Source organism: Arachis hypogaea, chromosome 16 (assembly GCF_003086295.3).
Source record: "Arachis hypogaea cultivar Tifrunner chromosome 16, arahy.Tifrunner.gnm2.J5K5, whole genome shotgun sequence".
NCBI classification, from domain to species: Eukaryota; Viridiplantae; Streptophyta; class Magnoliopsida; order Fabales; family Fabaceae; genus Arachis; species Arachis hypogaea.
This window is the reverse complement of record NC_092051.1, coordinates 77,600,375-77,618,368: the sequence shown is the minus strand read 5'-3', so window position 1 is coordinate 77,618,368 and position 17,994 is coordinate 77,600,375. Positions and strand designations below refer to the sequence as shown.

The 17,994-nt window shown below is 40.7% G+C and overlaps 1 protein-coding gene across 1 annotated transcript; it reads left to right on the top strand.

Moving 5' to 3' along the window:
* Window positions 1-4,096: 4,096 nt before the first annotated feature.
* Window positions 4,097-4,633, top strand: LOC140180142 (uncharacterized). The gene has a single exon (XM_072220552.1). The coding sequence runs from the start codon at window positions 4,097-4,099 to the stop codon at window positions 4,631-4,633; it is 537 nt and encodes a 178-aa protein (XP_072076653.1).
* Window positions 4,634-17,994: the final 13,361 nt, after the last annotated feature.

Genomic DNA, 17,994 nt, shown 5'->3' with positions numbered 1-17,994 from the left:
ACTTTCTCTGCAAGTGAAGCTGAGCCCACTAAAGATGATAACTGCTTCAACTCAAGATCCAAAGGCCCATGTCCAAGACTTGAAGAGCCAACTAGAAGATCAGAAGAGTAGTATAAATAGGAGTAGTTTTGAACTAGAGAGAGGCTTTTGGAATGGGAGAACTACTCTCTGTATAATTTTACTTTCTCTGCAACTTCTAGTTTTACTTTGAGAATGCATTCTCCATCTTTGTTTTCCATTCCCAGAGCCATGAACCACTAAACCCCTTTCATTGGGTTAGGGAGCTCTGTTGAAATTTGATGGATCAATAATAGTTTTCATTATTCTTCTTCTTTCTTTTCTCTTGATTTTACTAGAAAGCTTTTAATCTTCATCTAATTGGGTAGTTGTCTTAGAAAAAAAGCTATTCATACTTGGATCTCTTCGGAACCTTGGAAGAGGAATGAAGGGATCATGCTAGAAATGTTTTCTCATGTTGGACCAAATTGGGGGTTGGGCGGATATGGTGACATATAATTCTCCCAATACTTTGATTTGGAAATACATGTGGTATAATCAGTGACCATACTTCATCTCTTCTCATGAGCAATTAGACCAAGGAATTGGCTATTGATAAAGATTTGAGAGATTGAATTACCAAGGAATTGGAATTCAATCACTTAAGATTGCCAAGGAGATCAATGAATGCATTGATTGAGGAAGAGATGAAAATGAACTTGATCCGGAGAATGCAACATCTCCTAAGCCCAATGAATCCCCCATTTCTAATCTTACCCATTCTCTTTACTTTCGGCCATTTACTTTCATGCTAAATTCTCCATTCCCCATTTAAGATTCTGTAATTTACTTTCCGTCATTTATATTCAGCTCTTTATTTCCAGCATTTATATTTTCTGCCATTTACTTTCCCCGCCATTTAATTTCCTGCAATTCTCAAATCAAATTCTGCTTAGCTCAACTAGAACATTCCTCCAATTAAAGTTGCTTGACCAATCAATCCCTGTGGGATTCGACCTCACTCTATTGTGAGTTTTTACTTGACGACAATTCGGTATACTTGCCGAGGGAAATCTGTTAAGAGACAAGTTTCCGTGCATAATCTGGTCCTCTCACAATTGGAGCTTGAGTCAAGGCAATCTTTAGCTTATCAAATGCTTTCATGCAGTCCTCACTCAGCTCGAACTCAACATCCTTCTGCAACAGTCTGGATAAAGGCAATGCTACCTTACTGAATTCCTTGATGAATCTCTTGTAGAAACCTGCATGACCAAGGAACAAACGGACTTCCCTCACGGAGGAGGGGTAAGGTAAACTAGAAATGACATCTACCGTTGCTGGATCTACAGAAATACCTGTATTGGAAACAATGTGTCCTAGAACAATACCTTATTTTACCATAAAATGACATTTTTCGAAATTTAATACAAGATTTGAACAAACACACCTGTCTACTACTCTAGCTAAACTATCCAAGCAAAGGTTAAAAGAATCACCGTACACACTAAAGTCATCCATAAAAACTTCCATACAGCTCTCTATAAGATCTAAGAAAATACTCATCATGCACCTTTGGAAAGTAGCCGGTGTATTACACAAGCCAAAAGGCATCCTCTTGTATGCATACGTTCCAAAGGGACATGTAAAAGTAGTATTTTCTTGATCTTCAGGAGCTATATGAATTTGAAAATAGCCTGTATAACCATCTAACAAGCAGTAATGTGATTTACCTGACAGACGATCAAGCATTTGATCAATGAATGGCAGTGGATAGTGATCCTTACGAGTAGCCTGGTTGAGGTTCCTGAAATCAATGCAAACTCTCCATGAATTCTGCACTCTAGTTGCTATGTGCTCTCCATGCTCATTCTTCCTTGTTGTAACTCCAGACTTATTGGGCACCACTTGTACTGGGCTAACCCATTCGCTATCTGAGATGGGGTAGATGATATTAGCTTCATGTAGTCTGGTGACTTCCTTCTTAACAACCTCCAAGATGGTGGGGTTCAGTCTTCTTTGAGGTTGATGGATAGGCCTTGCTCCCTCTTCTAAAAATATCCTGTGCTCACAAACTTGAGGGCTGATGCCTACTATATCCGCTACGCTCCACCCAATTCCTTTCTTGTGTCTTCTCAGCACACTAAGCAGCTGCTCCTCCTGTTGGGATGTGAGTTCCCTTGCAATGATAACTGGGAGCTTCTTATTATCTTCAAGGTAAGCATACTTGAGGTGAGGTGCAAGGGGCTTCAACTCCATTTTCTGCTCATGGCTAGGTACTTGATCATCTAGAGCCAGTGATGATGGCAAAGTGTCCACATTGTGTTCAGAGGGTTTCCCCCACACTTGTACCTTGCTCCATGTGCATCCTTTCTACTTCTTCTTAGTGAACTGCAGCTACAGTCTCGTTAATGATATCGCACTAGAAGATGGAATGATCTTTCGGAGGGTGCTTCATACCTTCATTCAGGTTAGTGGTTCATGGCTTCATAGCTTCTAGAAGATGGAATGATCTTTCAGAGCTCCCTAACCCAATGAAAGGGGTTTAGTGGTTCATGGCTCTGGGAATGGAAAACAAAGATGGAGAATGCATTCTCAAAGTAAAACTAGAAGTTGCAGAGAAAGTAAAATTATACAGAGAGTAGTTCTCCCAATCCAAAAGCCTCTCTCTAGTTCAAAACTACTCCTATTTATACTACTCTTATGATCTTCTAGTTGGCTCTTCAAGTCTTGGATATGGGCCTTTGGATCTTGAGTTGAAGCAGTTATCATATTTAGTGGGCTCAGCTTCACTTGCAGAGAAAGTGTGCAGTAGGCATGGACTTTAGCTTAGGGCCTTAGTGGTGTTAACGTTAAGTGAAAATGTACGGTCGAGAACATTAATGACAATCACCTTTTTCACTAACGTTCCTAACCCAAAATGGTCCACGTTAACTACAACGTTAGTGGCACTAACGTGACCACTAATGTTGCCTCTTGGCCCTTCGCAAACGTTACTGGGGTTTACCTTTCCCAATAATGTTGAGAGTACCCCTTTCTCCCTATGTTAGAGTTCACGTTAGTATAGTTAACGTGACCTTTAACGTAGGCTTGCCAAATCTTCGAGAGCGTTAGTGACACCTACCTTTTTCACTAACGCTTCAAAATGCCCCTTTCCCACGTTAGTGCTTCACGTTAATTACATTAACGTGGCCACTAACGTGGTGTTGATTGCCATCTCCAACGTTAGTGACAAAGGTGAGTGTCACTAACGTTGGCGATTCCTTGCTCCTTCCACGTTAGAGTTCACGTTAACTAAGTTAACGTGGCTCTTAACGTAGCCAATATGGGCTTAGTCCAACATTAGTGACAAAGGTGAGTGTCACTAACGTTGGCATTATCTTCCTCTTCCACGTTAGAGTTCACGTTAACTGAGTTAACGTGACTCTTAACGTGGCCAATTGCTCTTTTGGAGCATTAATGGCACTCACTTTTACCACTAAACCAGCCAGCAACAAATAACATGTTTCTTCAAACAGTGAGCAAGAATGCTAGCATAAAATACAGCACTAAATCTACCCAATGAACAGAGATAGTGGATTCAAGTAGCATGCCATTCATTGAATTCAAGTTGCAACTACCATTCCATGACAGTAATTATTCCACTTGCAAGCAGCATGAATTCTGACACTTGAGCATGATTGAATCCAATAATGAAGTGCAAATTAAATCAGGAATTTTTCCAACAGCAATCAGCAAAAGCAAATAACCAGGCAGCAGCATCAATTCACACAAGCCTAAATCCACTACTCAGCCCAGGTTCTCTAACCACCTAATTAAACTAAACTAACTAACTAAGCTAATTACAGAATTAATATAAAATAGTAAAGGGAGCAGAAAGACAGAGAAGAAGTAGAAATGTAGGAAGGGAGAAACGGACAGGGGAAACAGCACGGAAGTGCTACCAACATTATTTGCTCACTAGAAGTGGGTGGAGGCAATCCTCACTAGAACCGATGATGCTAATGTAATGCTTTCTTTTGTTCGGAATAACATTATTTACCGCTATGGATCACCACAAGCAATCGTGAGTGATTAAGGCTCGCACTTTTGCAACAAAAGAATGGCAGGGATAATGAAGAAGTATGGCATCATCCATAAGGTGGCCACGGCATTCCACCCACAGGCGAATGGCCAAGCCGAGGTCTCCAATCTGGAAATAAAGCATGCATTGGAAAAGGTTGTGAAGCCTCATAGAAAAGATTGGAGTACTAAGCTCAATGATGCGCTCTGGGCCTACCGAACGACTTACAAGATGCCGATTGGTATGAGCCCATTCCGGTTGGTCTATGGGAAGGCTTGCCATCTCCCGGTGGAGATTGAACATAAAGCATATTGGGCCGTAAAAGAGTTAAACAACGGATTTGGGGTTGGAGTTGAAAGGAAGCTACAATTAGTGGAGCTTGAGAACCTTAGATTGGAAGCCTATGAAAATTCAAGGCTTTACAAGGAAAAGATGAAAGCGGTGCATGATCGAAACATAAGAAGAAGAGAGTTTAGAGCCGGAGAGCTAGTTCTCCTCTATAACTCTAGGTTACGGTTGATGCTCGGAAAGCTAAGGTCAAGGTGGGAACAAGGTTGCGAGAACCAGACCGGTTAATGAACCGATGAGGTGACTGGTTCACTGGTTCAACCGGGGTTCAACCAGTTTAATTAAATATTAAATAAAATTATTAAAAATTTAGTATAAAAACACATTAAACACAACACGAGTTCCATAATGCATTGAAGGGGAAATTATCCAATAGCTATTAAATGTACAATGATCATGCCTATACCAAATGAATTATGTAAATGGAACACAAACTTAAAAAACAATCTATAACCTCTAGAGCTCTTAGTGGCTTCAATTCCCTGTGAACTTTTCCATCTGCATTACTCATTGACTCCACTGCCCTGTTGCATTCTTCATTGCTCTTGACCTGCTCCTTTGATGTGTTGCACAGTTTATCAAGAGCCATTCCTTTTCCATCTTCACATCACCATTCTCTCTACAATCTTCAGGTGGAGATGCATGAGGGACATCCTTATGGCAGGTTCAGAAGCATCACTTTCAGATACTTTCACCACCAACATTCAATATAGCAGAATTCAATAGAGCACAATTGAACTTATATAGTGAAATTCAATATAGAAAAATTCAAAAACCAGAGTCCCAAAATTAAACTTTTATCAAATTTATATTCGGTAAAATTTAGAATTACAAAATGATTAATCCATATAATTAACAAAATAAAAAAATTGAAAAGCAGAATAACTCAAAACAAGAACTCTGCATCTGAAGTTATGAACACAAATCTGCCCTAAATTCCTTACTGAATAAAAAATTAATTGAAAAAAACAAAAACCAAAAAAATTTCAACATAAATAATGTAGTGAAGTAATCCATCATAACACCATCAACTGAGAATCAAACAAATCAGCAACAAACAAGTGCAGCAACTCAGAAATCAGAATAAATAAAATTAACAAACACAACAGAGGAAACAAATAAAAAACTAAAGTGAAAAGGGAAGAAATCAGTGAAAATAAACAAGACCATGAAGATGTTGAGGGACGATGAAAATTGAAGAACTCACGGGCGACGGCAAAGAGCCCACGGCGGCACAGGTACGTTCGCACTTCAGACAGAGAGGTGCTCGATACAGACAGAGGAGAGATGTCTCGGAGACAGAGGCATTTTTGACGATGAGAAAGAGGCGGCTGACGACGGGGACGACAGAGAAGACTGGCGGCGTCTGAGACTAAGAGCGACATAGATTGGGGGATTTTGCCATTTTGGAGAGACTGAGAGTGAGAGAGAAGAGAGAAGTGAAAAGCAGAAAAGCTCGGGAAGCCATGCACATCAACCACAGCTCCACCACCTCCTTCCTCCACCGCTGCCGTGCTTTGACAAGCCTCATTCTTCCGCTGCTCTCCAAAGAACCTTTGAATTAGGGGTTTTGATTTTGGTATATTGGTGACCCTGAGAGTGAGAAAAGGGAGAAGGGATTGGGGGCATTTGGGCTACGCGTTTTGTTTTTTTTTTCTAATTAAACCAAAACGATGCCGTTTGGTGTTGAAGGGGAGAACCAGACTTAAAAAAAAATTGGCCGGTTCGTTCGGTTCACCGGTTAACCACCGGTTCGGCAAATTTTTTCACCATTTTTTTGCAGGCCGGTTTTAGGAGTTGACCGGACCGGCTAACTGATCGGTTCTTGGTTAATCCGGTCGAACCGGCTGGTCCGGTCCGGTTTTCAGAACATTGGGTGGGAAGGCCCTTATAGAGTGGAGAAAGCGGAACCATATGGAGTCTACCAACTAAGACATCCTTCAAACCCCAACATCTTCAAAGTTAATGGTCATCGTCTAAAGCTATACCATGGAGAAAAGATGAAAAGCAACAAGAGGTTGAGGTATTCCTCCTTGAGGATGCACCCGAAGGCGAGGAGATTTGAGCTCATGACAGTCCAACTTAAGGACGTTAAACAAACGTGCTAGGTGGGAGACACCCCACCATGGTATGATCTACCTTTGTGTATAGTTTCTTGCTACTAACTCTTTTGAATATTCATGAATTTTATGATTGCTTGTTTGTGAGTTTGTTCATAGTAGGGTTGATTTTGCTTATTTTGTTTTAAATTGCTCATGAGGAGTTCATTGATATTGGTTTGATTGAATTGTGATGTTGAAGAAATGCTTAGGGTTGAGAGTTACGTGAGATTTTTGATGTTTTTGACCCTTAGCATGCATTACTACCAATTTTGTGCCATAATTGCCATCCTCATGTGTATAAAAAAAAGGGGGCATCCACGCGCAAGCATGCTACACGCGTACGCGTGGACGTATTTTCACAGCCCATAGTACTAAAATCTGAAAGTTGTGCCTCTAGTGTGCCCACTTTGTGCCTGGGGCACAACCAAGTCCCACGCGTACGCGCATGTGACGCGTACGCGTGCCTCTGCAAATTCGCACACCCACGCGTAAGCATGGGCGACGTGTACGCGTCGGCTGCAAATTTTGGCCACTCTGGTATAAAAACCAGAGGGTTGTGCCCCTTTTATGCCAAAACTATGCCAGGCGACCCACGCGTAAGCATAGGTGACGCGTACGCGTCGTTAGCCGATTTCGCAATCCACGCGTAAGCGTGATAGACACGTACGCCTCGATTCTGTTGCATACTTCTTCTGATACAAAAGCCAGAGAGTTATGCCTGCTCTGTACCCACTTTGTGCCCAAGGCACAACCTTATCCATGCGTGCACGTCGCCTGACTTGTACGCGTCCCATTGCTATCCTGCAACCCACGCGTACGCGTGGGAGACGCTTATGCGTCGCCTCGCATTTCTTCCCCTCCACGCGTCCGCGTGGCGTGCACACACGCGTCGATTCCCCGACGCAAATAAAGCACAACGCGTGCCCTGGTACAAGAGCACCACAGACACATCCCTCAAGTTTCAAGCCCTTGGTGCCTAGCCTTATTCTTTATTAACTTTTCTTTCTTTTTCAACTCTTATTGTTCTTTTCCTTTTTTTTATTAGGATCTTATTATTTAGCTAGTCTCATGGGGTGTGTTTCAAGTATATGATTCAGGACAGATAGTTGCCTTCCCACCTTGTTGGTGAACCAACTTAGCTAAGTGATTACTTCACCATAAATTTAAGGACCTGCTCTACAACTTGAACATCACTCTGGTCTTTGATAACATCTCTTTTTATTGGACTTAAAAGGACAAGCATACAGTAAGCAAGATGAAAATGAAAACAGGCAACTTGAACCAGCAAGCATAGACCTAAGTAAGGAGAATACTAAAGACAGAATTGAAATTCCTAAACTACCATGGAAGCATGTTCTATTTCATACATGATTTTCCTTATTTAAAAGACTTGAAAAAGAAAGATAGAACAATGAGGGAACTCCACCACCTTTTACTCATGGGGTTGTTCATGCTCTCCCTCCTGTTTGTCCTCCTTGTATTTTTCTTGAGTGCTTGCACTCCCACTTCCCTTGCTTTTTCCAATCAACTTCTTCCAGAAGCCAGCATCTTCAATCTTCTTTTTCAATATTTCCTTCTGCTGTTTCACCTTCCTTTCCTCTTGTTCTGTGAGATCTTTTTGGACCTCATCATACGTAGGGATTGCAGAGTGTAGATTATGCATATGACTAGACATATAGTTCAACTTGGCTTGAGTGTTTATGTTGAACTCCTCCTTATGTAGTTGTCGTCCTTCATTAAGTACACTGAACTCAATGAATGCCTTCGTCTAAGCTAGCTGGCGTTGGTTGAGTTCTTGAAGGCGTTTATCTTGACGCTCTTGCCTTTCAGTCACTTGATTGATGGCTTGAGTGAGCTGGGAATAATGTTCCATTTGTTGTTTCTGCCACTCCCCTTGTTGATTCATCCAATTAGAAAGGAGTTCTTCTTGACCATCCATCCTTTGGGATTGAACGTGTAGTTGTTGCTCTTGCCGTTTCATATATCTCCTTGCCAAGTCTTCAATGGCTCCTTGAATGTGTCCCAGATTTATATTGGTTGGATCCTAGTACTCTTCTTGCTGATATTCTTTCTGTTGAGGTTCTTCTTGGTGAGGTTCTTCTTGTGGTGTTCTTCTCCCTATTTGAGGCCTTCTTTGTTGTTGGGCGGGTGTCACATACGTTATACGCTGGAGTGTAACCATCCTTCCAGGGCTTACCCAAGTTGGATTGCTGTCCTCGAAGACTACCTTGGCTTTCGTACACAGCCTAAGGATGGTGCTGGGGAACCAAAGTCTAGCACCTGGATCATTCTTCTCGGCTGATTCTTGAATCTCCTCAGCTATAATTTCGTTCACATTGATGCCTCCACCCTTTACTAAGCAGTGTACCATAGTTGCTCGAGTAACGTTGACCTCAGAATTGTTTGCAGCTGGGAGGATAGATCTCCTCACAAGTTCAAACCATCCCTTGGCTTCTGGGATGAGATCTCCTCTCCTGATGAACCGAGGTCTTCTATCTGAATACCTTTCCTAGTCAGATCCTATAACACACATATCATTCACAATTTCTTCAAGTTCATCATTGTCGGGGCCATTACTTATTCTCACGTGATAACTAGGCTCATCAAAATGTGGTGATTTCAGCTAAAGAACCCTTGTTATGGCATTGGGGCTGAAGTCCACCTCTGTTCCTCTCACATAACTTTTGAAGGTGGAGGCCTTGGTTTTGTTTTCTCTGACCACATTTGCATAGAATTCATTGATGAGGTTTGCATTTATCTTTGCTTCTGGGTTCGTGAGCCTTTGCCAACCCCTTTGTTCGATCTTTTCTCGAATCTGTGGGCATTCGTCTTTGTTGAACTGGAATGTTAACTCAGGCAATATCTTTTTGAGATTTATCCGTTCAAATTCACGTTCATGGAATGCAGTTTTGAATTTCCCTTCATCAAAAGGGCTGCTCTCAATCGGTTCCTTTCTCTTTTGCCTCTTGGAGCTTGATGATGCCAAGAATGATTTTTGAAAAGTGAAGGTGTTAAGGTTAGTGATGAGTGGTGGAATTCGGTTGGGTTTGGATAGGGTGTAGCTTGGAGAATTGTACGTCGAGAGTGAGAAGTTTGAAGAAGTGGTTGCTGGAATGTGAAGGGAAGCACGGACTAGGAATCACTTATATAGGGAAATGATGAGTAAATGAAAGGTATGGATTGATGGGGTGGTTGTGTGATGGACGGATGGGGTTTTGCATGGGATGAGCACAAGGATCATCAACTTTATGATGGGGTTGGTTCAGTTTCCAAGCTTGTTCTCCTTCCAATGTTGCATGGCAACAATTTCCAATGCAATCCCCCTGGAGACACGTGTATAGTCTTCTCTTTTTGTGGTGGCCGAACCCTTCAATTATCCCATCAATTCTCCTACAAAATAAAAGAAATATGATTAAAAGAAAACTTGTGGAAAATGGCAGAAAAATTTAAAAAGAAGAGAATAACTACTTTTTAAAGTTTTTGTTTCTAACTACTAAGTGCTGTTCATGAGTGCAAACCAACTAAAAAACTGAATATCCATGTATGCAACGTTGGCGACACCAAACTTAGTTTGTGGCAATATGGTGTAAGATGATTTGTTCAAGGTGCTAAGAGTGACATGCTATGAGTTGCATTCATGTCCTCTTAGTGTGCCCTGAACACCAAACTTGTTCTTCACTATATGTTGCATAAAAGGATTTATTCAAGGATATGTCAAAGTTGATTTGCGATCCATGAACCTTGCTTTATTAACTACTTTAAAAGCATGTAAAACATGGGTTGCCTCCTATGAAGCGCTTTTTTAGCATCACTAGCTTTACGTTCTACCTTTGTCATTGTGGTTGGTAATACTTTAAATCTTCCCCTCTTGCAGTAAACCTATATCCATTAGCTTCATCAATTATCTCTACATGTTCTAGGGAGAGAACTTTGTTGATGGTGAAAACCTTAGGTAACTGAGATGGGATGGTGGGGAGATGAGGTGGGATATCTAGGAAGTAAGCTGAGATCACTTTATCCCCTGGAGAGAAATCTTCTATAGGGATCTTTTTGTTCCTCCATCTCCTTGGTATCTTCTTCTTTGTTTCTTTTGCTGTTATCCTGCTCTTTGTGGTCTCTTTTCCTAGGGGGATTTTGTTGCTGGTCCCATATGATTCTGGTGGTTTTGGCTCCACTTGAGTTTCCTTTAGTTGTGACAGCTGCTGATTATTTTGTTCATCACCCAAAGGAATTCCTGAGTGTACAGCTTGTGCCTCAATGCTTATTTCTCCCACCATTGCTCTGTCATGCTCTGTCCTTAGTTCCTTGCCTTCCTGACTTGCTTCTTCTGAGGGTTTGAAGACATTGAAGGTGAGTTGTTCGTCATGTATCCTCAGTATTAGCTCTCCTCGCTCCACATCTATGAGCACTCAGGCTGTAGCTAAGAATGGTCTTCCCAATATGATTGGGTGAAGATGACTTTCTTCCATTTCCAGTATGACAAAGTCTGTGGGAAGGAAGTAGTTCCCAACCTTCACCAGCACGTTTTCAGCCACTCCTATTGCTTGTTTTTTAGTTTTGTCCGCCAGCCTGATGACTACATCTGTGGGCATCAGCTCATTGATTTGCAGCCTCTTCATAAGGGATAAAGGCATTAAGTTGATGCTTGCTCCCAGATCACAGATTCCTTTATCAAACATTGTTTCTTCTATGGCACAGGGGATGTAAAAACTCCCTGGGTCCTTCCTTTTTGTAGGCAGCTCTAGTTGAATGAGAGCACTGCACTCCTTATTCATCACTATGGTTTGTCCTCCCTTGAGTGAGCTTTTCCTGGTCAGCAGCTCCTTCATGTACTTAATGTATGAGGACATTTGTTGGAGGGCCTTGATGAATGGTATGTTTACATGGAGAGATGCAAATATGTCAAAAAACCTTGAGTATATTCTCTTCTCTACACCACCATTGAGTAATTGGGGAAAGGGTGCATAGAGTCTCAGCAGCTCCTTCTGTGTAGTTGTGGTTTCTTGATGATTCTCTTCCTGCTTTCCTGTTGATGTATCTTCAGGTTGTTCTGATGGTTTGTTCGGCTCTTCCTCAATCTCCTTATCACTTATAGTAACCATCTTGCAATCTTCCCATCTGACCTTCTTTGCTTCACCTCTCAGATTTTTCTCTGTGTCACTTGCGAAGCTATCAGTAGGTTTGGGGATTTTCTCAGAAAGGTATCCCACTTGAAACTCCAGTCTCTTGATGGTGTCTCCCTAGTTCTTGATATTGGCTCGCACCTCCTCCTTGAACACCTTGTTATCTTGGATCTCTTTGCATATGCCTTCAAGCAGAGTTTCAATCCTTGAGAGTCTATCTTCAGATGATGGTGAGTCGAGAATGGAAGGATGAGAAGGGCCATTTTGACTTTGGTATGGATGCTAAGAGGTGTTGTTAGGTGGGTGTTGATAAGACCTCTGTGTGGAGTGTTAGTGAGCTGCATTGTTATTGGGGTTGTGGCGTCTCTGATCTTGGCTTTGATCCTATTGGTTTCCCTACCCAAAGTTTGGGTGGTTCCTCCAACCGGGATTATATGTTTTGGAATATGGGTCATGGTGCTGCCTAGGTGAATTTTCAATGTAGTTGGCTTGTTCCTGATCACCCTCTGCTTCTTCATTCACTCCTTCTTGAGCTGCTGCTGAGGTGGTGATTGCTGCCACTTGATTCCTCTCCATCTTTTTGGTAAGATCAGCCAACTGCTTGGTAATAAGCTTGTTTTGAGCTAACAGTGCATCCACATTGTTCAGCTCCATCACTCCTCTAGTGTTGCCTCTTTCAGAAGCATAGAAGTAGTCATTCTCTGCTACAGTCTCAATGACATCTATGACTTCTTCAATGGTCTTCTTCTTGTTCAGAGATCCCCCGGATGAGTGGTCTACTGCCTTCTTTGATTCATATGAAAGGCCTTCATAGAAAATGTGCAACTGCACCCATTCATTGAACATATCTGGCGGGCATCTTCTTGTCAGGTCCTTAAACCTCTCCCTTGCTTCATATAGAGTCTCACCATCCTGCTGCCTGAATGTTTGTACCTCAGCTCTCAACCTGTTGATCCGTTGAGGAGGATAAAATCTTGCCAAGAATTTGTTCACCACGTCTTCCCAGGTTGCTAAAATCTCCTTTGGAAAGGATTCCAGCCATTTAGATGCTTTGTCCTTGAGCGAGAAGGGAAACAGAAGTAGTCTATAGTTGTCAGGATGAACACCATTAGACTTCACAGTATCGCATATCCTCAGGAAGGTGGTTAGATGTTGATTGGGGTCTTCTTGGACACTTCCTCCGAATGAACAATTGTTCTGAACAAGGGTGATGAGCTGTGGCTTTAGTTCAAAGTTGTTGGCATGTATGGTTGGCCTTTGGATGCTACTCCCACAGTTTCCTGGGTTTGGATTGATGTAAGAACCCAGAACTCTTCTCTCTTGTCCAGCCTGATGCACTGGACCTTCTCTGCCATGGTTGTGAGCTTCTTCTCCATGATGGTTCTCCATGTTCTCATCCATGTTTGGTTCAAAGTACTCTTCCTCTTTCTCAGCACCAACTACTCTCTTTCCTCTTGCTTCCTTCCTTAATATAAAGAAGGTACTCTCAGGTTCAGAATTAAAGGAAGTTGAAGCCCCACTTATTCTACCTGTCATACAACCAACAAGGCAAAAGCAAGAAAGATAGATGCAGACAGTAATTTCTACAGAAATGCTGTTAGCGTGAGTGATACAATATATCAAACAGTTAGTGGGTTAGTGACTGAATTGTAAACAACTAAGAAAATGGGAGAGGGAAAGGGAAGAAAATAGCTAAACAGAAAGTAAATTACTCAAATGAACTTAAATCAAACAAAATAAAAACAAATGCCCAATCTAGTTATCCACCAATTTAATCATTGTTGATACAAAATCAATCCCCGGCAACGGCGCCATAAACTTGATGCACGGAAAATTGTCCCTTAACAAATCTTCCTCGGCAAGTATACCGAATTGTCATCAAGTAAAAACTCACAGTAGAGTGAGGTCGAATCCCACAGGGATTGATTGGTCAAGCAACCTTAATTGGAAGAAAGTTCTAGTTGAGCTAAGTAGAAAGTGAGTTGAGAATTATAGGAAATTAAATGGCGGGAAAGTAAATAGCAGAAAATAAATGACGGGAAGTAAATTGTAGAATCTTAAATGGGGAAGGGAAGTTTAGCATGAAAGTAAATGGCATAAAGTAAAGAGAATGGGTAAGATCAGAAATGGGGATTTCATTGGGCTTAGGAGATGTTGCATTCTCGGAATCAAGTTCATTTTCATCTCTTCCTCAATCAATGCATTCATTGATCTCCTTGGCAATCTTAAGTGATTGAATTCCAATTCCTTGGTAGTTCAATCTCTCAAATCAGATCAATAGCCAATTCCTTGGTCTAATTGCTCATGAGAAGAGATGAAGTGTGGTCACTGATTATACCACATGTATTTCCAAATCAAAGTATTAGGAGAATTATATGTCACCATATCCGTCCAAACCCCAATTTGGTCCAACATGAGATAACATTTCTAGCATGATCTCTTCATCCCTTTTCCAAGGTTCAGAAGAGATCCAAGTATGAATATCTTCTTTTCCAAGATAACTACTCAATTGGATGAAGATTGAAAGCTTTCTAGTAAAATCAAGAGAAAAGAAAGAAGAAGAACAATGAAAACTATTATTGATCCATCAAATTACAACAGAGCTCCCTAACCTAATGAAAGGGGTTTAGTTGTTCATAGCTCTGGGAATGGAAAGCAAAGATGGAGAGTACATTCTGAAAGTTAAACTTGAAGTGCAGTAAAATACAGAGAGTAATTCTAATAATGCCCAAAAGCTCCTTTCTAGTTCAAAGCCCTCCCTATTTATACTATTCTTCTGATCTTCTAGTTGGCTCTTCAAGTCTTGGATATGGACCTTTGGATCTTGAGTTGAAGTAGTTATCTTCTTCAGTGGGCTCAACTTTACTTGCAGAGAAAGTGTGAAGTAGGCAGGGACTTTAGCTTAGGGCGTTAGTGGTGTTAACGTTAAGTGAAAATGTGGGGTTGGGAATGTTAGTGACAATCACCTTTTTCACTAACGTTCCTAACCCAAAGTGGTCCACGTTAACTTTAACGTTAGTGGCACTAACGTGACCACTAACGTTGACCCTTGGCCCTTCGTAAACGTTACTGGGGTTTACCTTTTTCAATAACGTTGAGAGTACCCTTTTCTCCCTATGTTAGGGTTCACGTTAGAATAGTTAACGTGGCCTTTAACGTAGGCTTGCCAAATCTTCGAGAGCGTTAGTGACACTTACCTTTGTCATTAACGCTTCAGAACGCCCCTACTTCCCACGTTAGAGTTCACGTTAACTAGGTTAACATGGCTTCTAACATGGTATTGATAGCCATCTCCAATGTTAGTGACAAAGGTGAGTGTCACTAACGTTGGCTCATCATCCCTCTTCTCCACGTTAGCTTCCACGTTAATGTAATTAACGTGGCAACTAACGTGGCTCATAGTGGCTCAATCCAACGTTAGTGACAAAGGTGAGTGTCACTAACGTTGGTGATTCTTGCTCCCTCCACGTTAGAGTCCACGTTAACTAGGTTAACGTGGCTTTTAACGTAGCCAATATGGGCTTAGTCCAACGTTAGTGACAAAGGTGAGTATCACTAACGTTGGCATCATCTTCTTCTTCCACGTTAGAGCTCATGTTAACTAAGTTAACGTGGCTCTTAACGTGGCCAATTGCCCCTTTTAGAACATTAGTGGCACTTACTTTTACCACTAACATTGGAGTTCTACTTCTCTTCCACATTAGCTTCCACGTTAACATAGTTAACGTGGCAACTGACGTGGGCTATGATGGCTTACGAAGGCGTTATTGGCAATCACTTTTCTCATTAACGTTGCAAGCTAGCCTTCATTCCACGTTAGTGGTCACGTTAGCTAGACTAACGTGGCTACTAACATGGTTCTTCCTTGCTTCCTTTATCCTGAAATCAAGCAATAAAGTGCATCAAAGCTTTAATCCAAGTTATGAGACATGCATCATTCAATTTGTCCTTTAATTTATGCATAATTCTTATGAAATCATGTAAAATTCACAATGTTTGCTTGAATCAAGATGTAAGTGATTATTTACCCAAAACTTGCTTATTTCCTAAGAAAATGCATGAAACTACCTTAAAACCATAAAGAAAGGGTCAGTGAAACTGGCCAAAATGCCCTGGCATCAATTGTTCTCCTTCTATGATTGTAATCCTTTCTTTGTTCAATTTTTCATGTCCATTACTCTATGTAGACATGCATTTTATATGATTGAGGCCATCATTTTATTTAGCCCACATACCCAAAGAGTTTACCCTTCATCAACCTTTGTTAGCCAACTTTGAGCCTATGATAAACCCCTTTGTTCTACTATTAGTACATTACAAGCCTCTAAGTGAAAAACAATAATTTTTCTTATTTGGATCTTTGATTAGCTTAGGCTAGTGTGTGTGTCATTCAAGTGTGGGAAAACTTGGGACGTTGGTTGAGGTAAAAGGGTGTTTAGAAGTTTCATTGAAGGTCTTGGGAATTAGCTACATCTCATGCATTAAATATAAAGGCATGTGCATTGATGCTCTTGTATGAGTTTGTAGTTGAAAAGAAAGAAAAGAAAAAATATATACAAAAAAAATGGAAAAAAAATTTATATGTGAAAAAAAAGAAAAAGAAAAAAATAAATAAAATAAAAGGAAGAAAAGAACAAGAAAAGAGAAAGAAATAAAAAGGGGACAAAATGCCCCAAGGTAAGGCATATGGAAAATGATAAAGAAAAGAAAATGCATGAAGGTGTGAGAAAAAAAAAAGGAGAAAAGAGTGGGTAGTTAGGCATATATTAGATTTCTATAGGTTGCTATATAGGTTAGGTGGGAAGCTTATGTTAATCAAAGATTCAAATCTTGAGCTCACTTAAATATATATATAACCTTACCTTGATGATAGCCCCATTACAACCTAAAGAAAAGACCTCATGATAGGTACATGCATGCATTGGATAATTGTTGATTGTTAGATGACAAACAAATTGGGGAAAGCATGATTAGAGGAAAATTGAGTGGTCAACCCTAAACACTAGAGAGAATAGAGTGCAAACACTTCCGGTGAGGGTTTGATGCTCAACTCCTTATTCTCGGCTTTTACGAGCTTTCTTCATGCAAGTATATACACTCCACTTTGATGATTGAATTGGTAGATTATGAATTTTTTGTCATTTTAGCCCTATTTGCTGATATATATATACATTCTCCGAAGTTGGTTCACCCTTAACCAAAAGGTTGATATATTTGCATTAGTTGCATGTATTTAGGCGTATTGCATATCAATAAACTTCTTCTCCTATGTTCTTTGATCTTTTACTCTTTAAGCATGAGGACATGCTTGGTTTAAGTGACGAGAGATTTGATGCACCGCTATTTAATGATACATTTTGTACTCAAATTAAGTAGTTTTAGCAATATTCCATCACACCTATCCATATGAAATGCATGGTTTTGTGTTTCCTTCCCAATTTCGCTTAATGGTTGAAAAATGTTTTTTAAGTCCTAAATAAGCTATATTTTTATCTCTCTTTATTACCATTCGATGTTGTGATCGGTTTGTTAAGTGATTTCAGAGCTTATAGGGGTAAGAATGGTCTAGAAGAGGGAAAGGAAGCATGCTTAAGTGGAAGGAGCATAAAAATGGACCTTTGGAGCATTGGCACCCACGCGCACGCGCAGCCGACGCGCACGCGTGAAAGCTAGATTTTGGAATCAGCACGCAAACATCGACGCTTCCGCATGGATGGCTAGGTTTCCCATCGATGCGTACGCACGCATGACACGTACGCGTGGAACGCAAAAGCCAATCAACGCGTACGCGTGACCCACGCGTATGCATGACGCGTGCACGTAATTTTTTTAATGAAAATGTGACCAGCGATTTCAGGGGAGCTTGAGACCCAATTATGGGTGAAATTCTGGCGGGAAAAGTTTAAAAGAACCAAGGATTGAAGGATAACTCATCTTTTACACACTTTAGTTAGTTACTTGTGGAAGTTACATTTTTAGAGAGGGAAACTCCAACTTCTCTCTAGGGTTCTAGCTTTCTCATTCACAATTGTACTTGGATACTTTGGTGAGATCTAAATTTTATTCAACTTTACATTGTTCTAGTTGTAGATCCTCTTCTTCCATTCTCAATTTGGTGCTTTTGATGCTCTAGTGTTGTAGATCTTGGATCTAGACTTTGTTACTTTGATTTCCATTAATGAATTGAGGAATTTCATTTTCAATTGTTGTTGTTGCTCACCAATTGCTTGATAAACCTTAGCTATGGAGTAGTTCTTCTCACTTGGCTTAGGGGTTGGGCAAATGGAAACACTTGAATTATTAAGGTCTTTTGTTGATTGATAATTGGAAATTGCTAATTGATTTGAATGTCACTAACTCTAGT

Coding starts and splice junctions, on each gene's coding strand:
- LOC140180142 (XM_072220552.1), top strand. CDS start 4,097: ATGGCAGGGATAATGAAGAAGTATGGCATCATCCATAAGGTGGCCACG.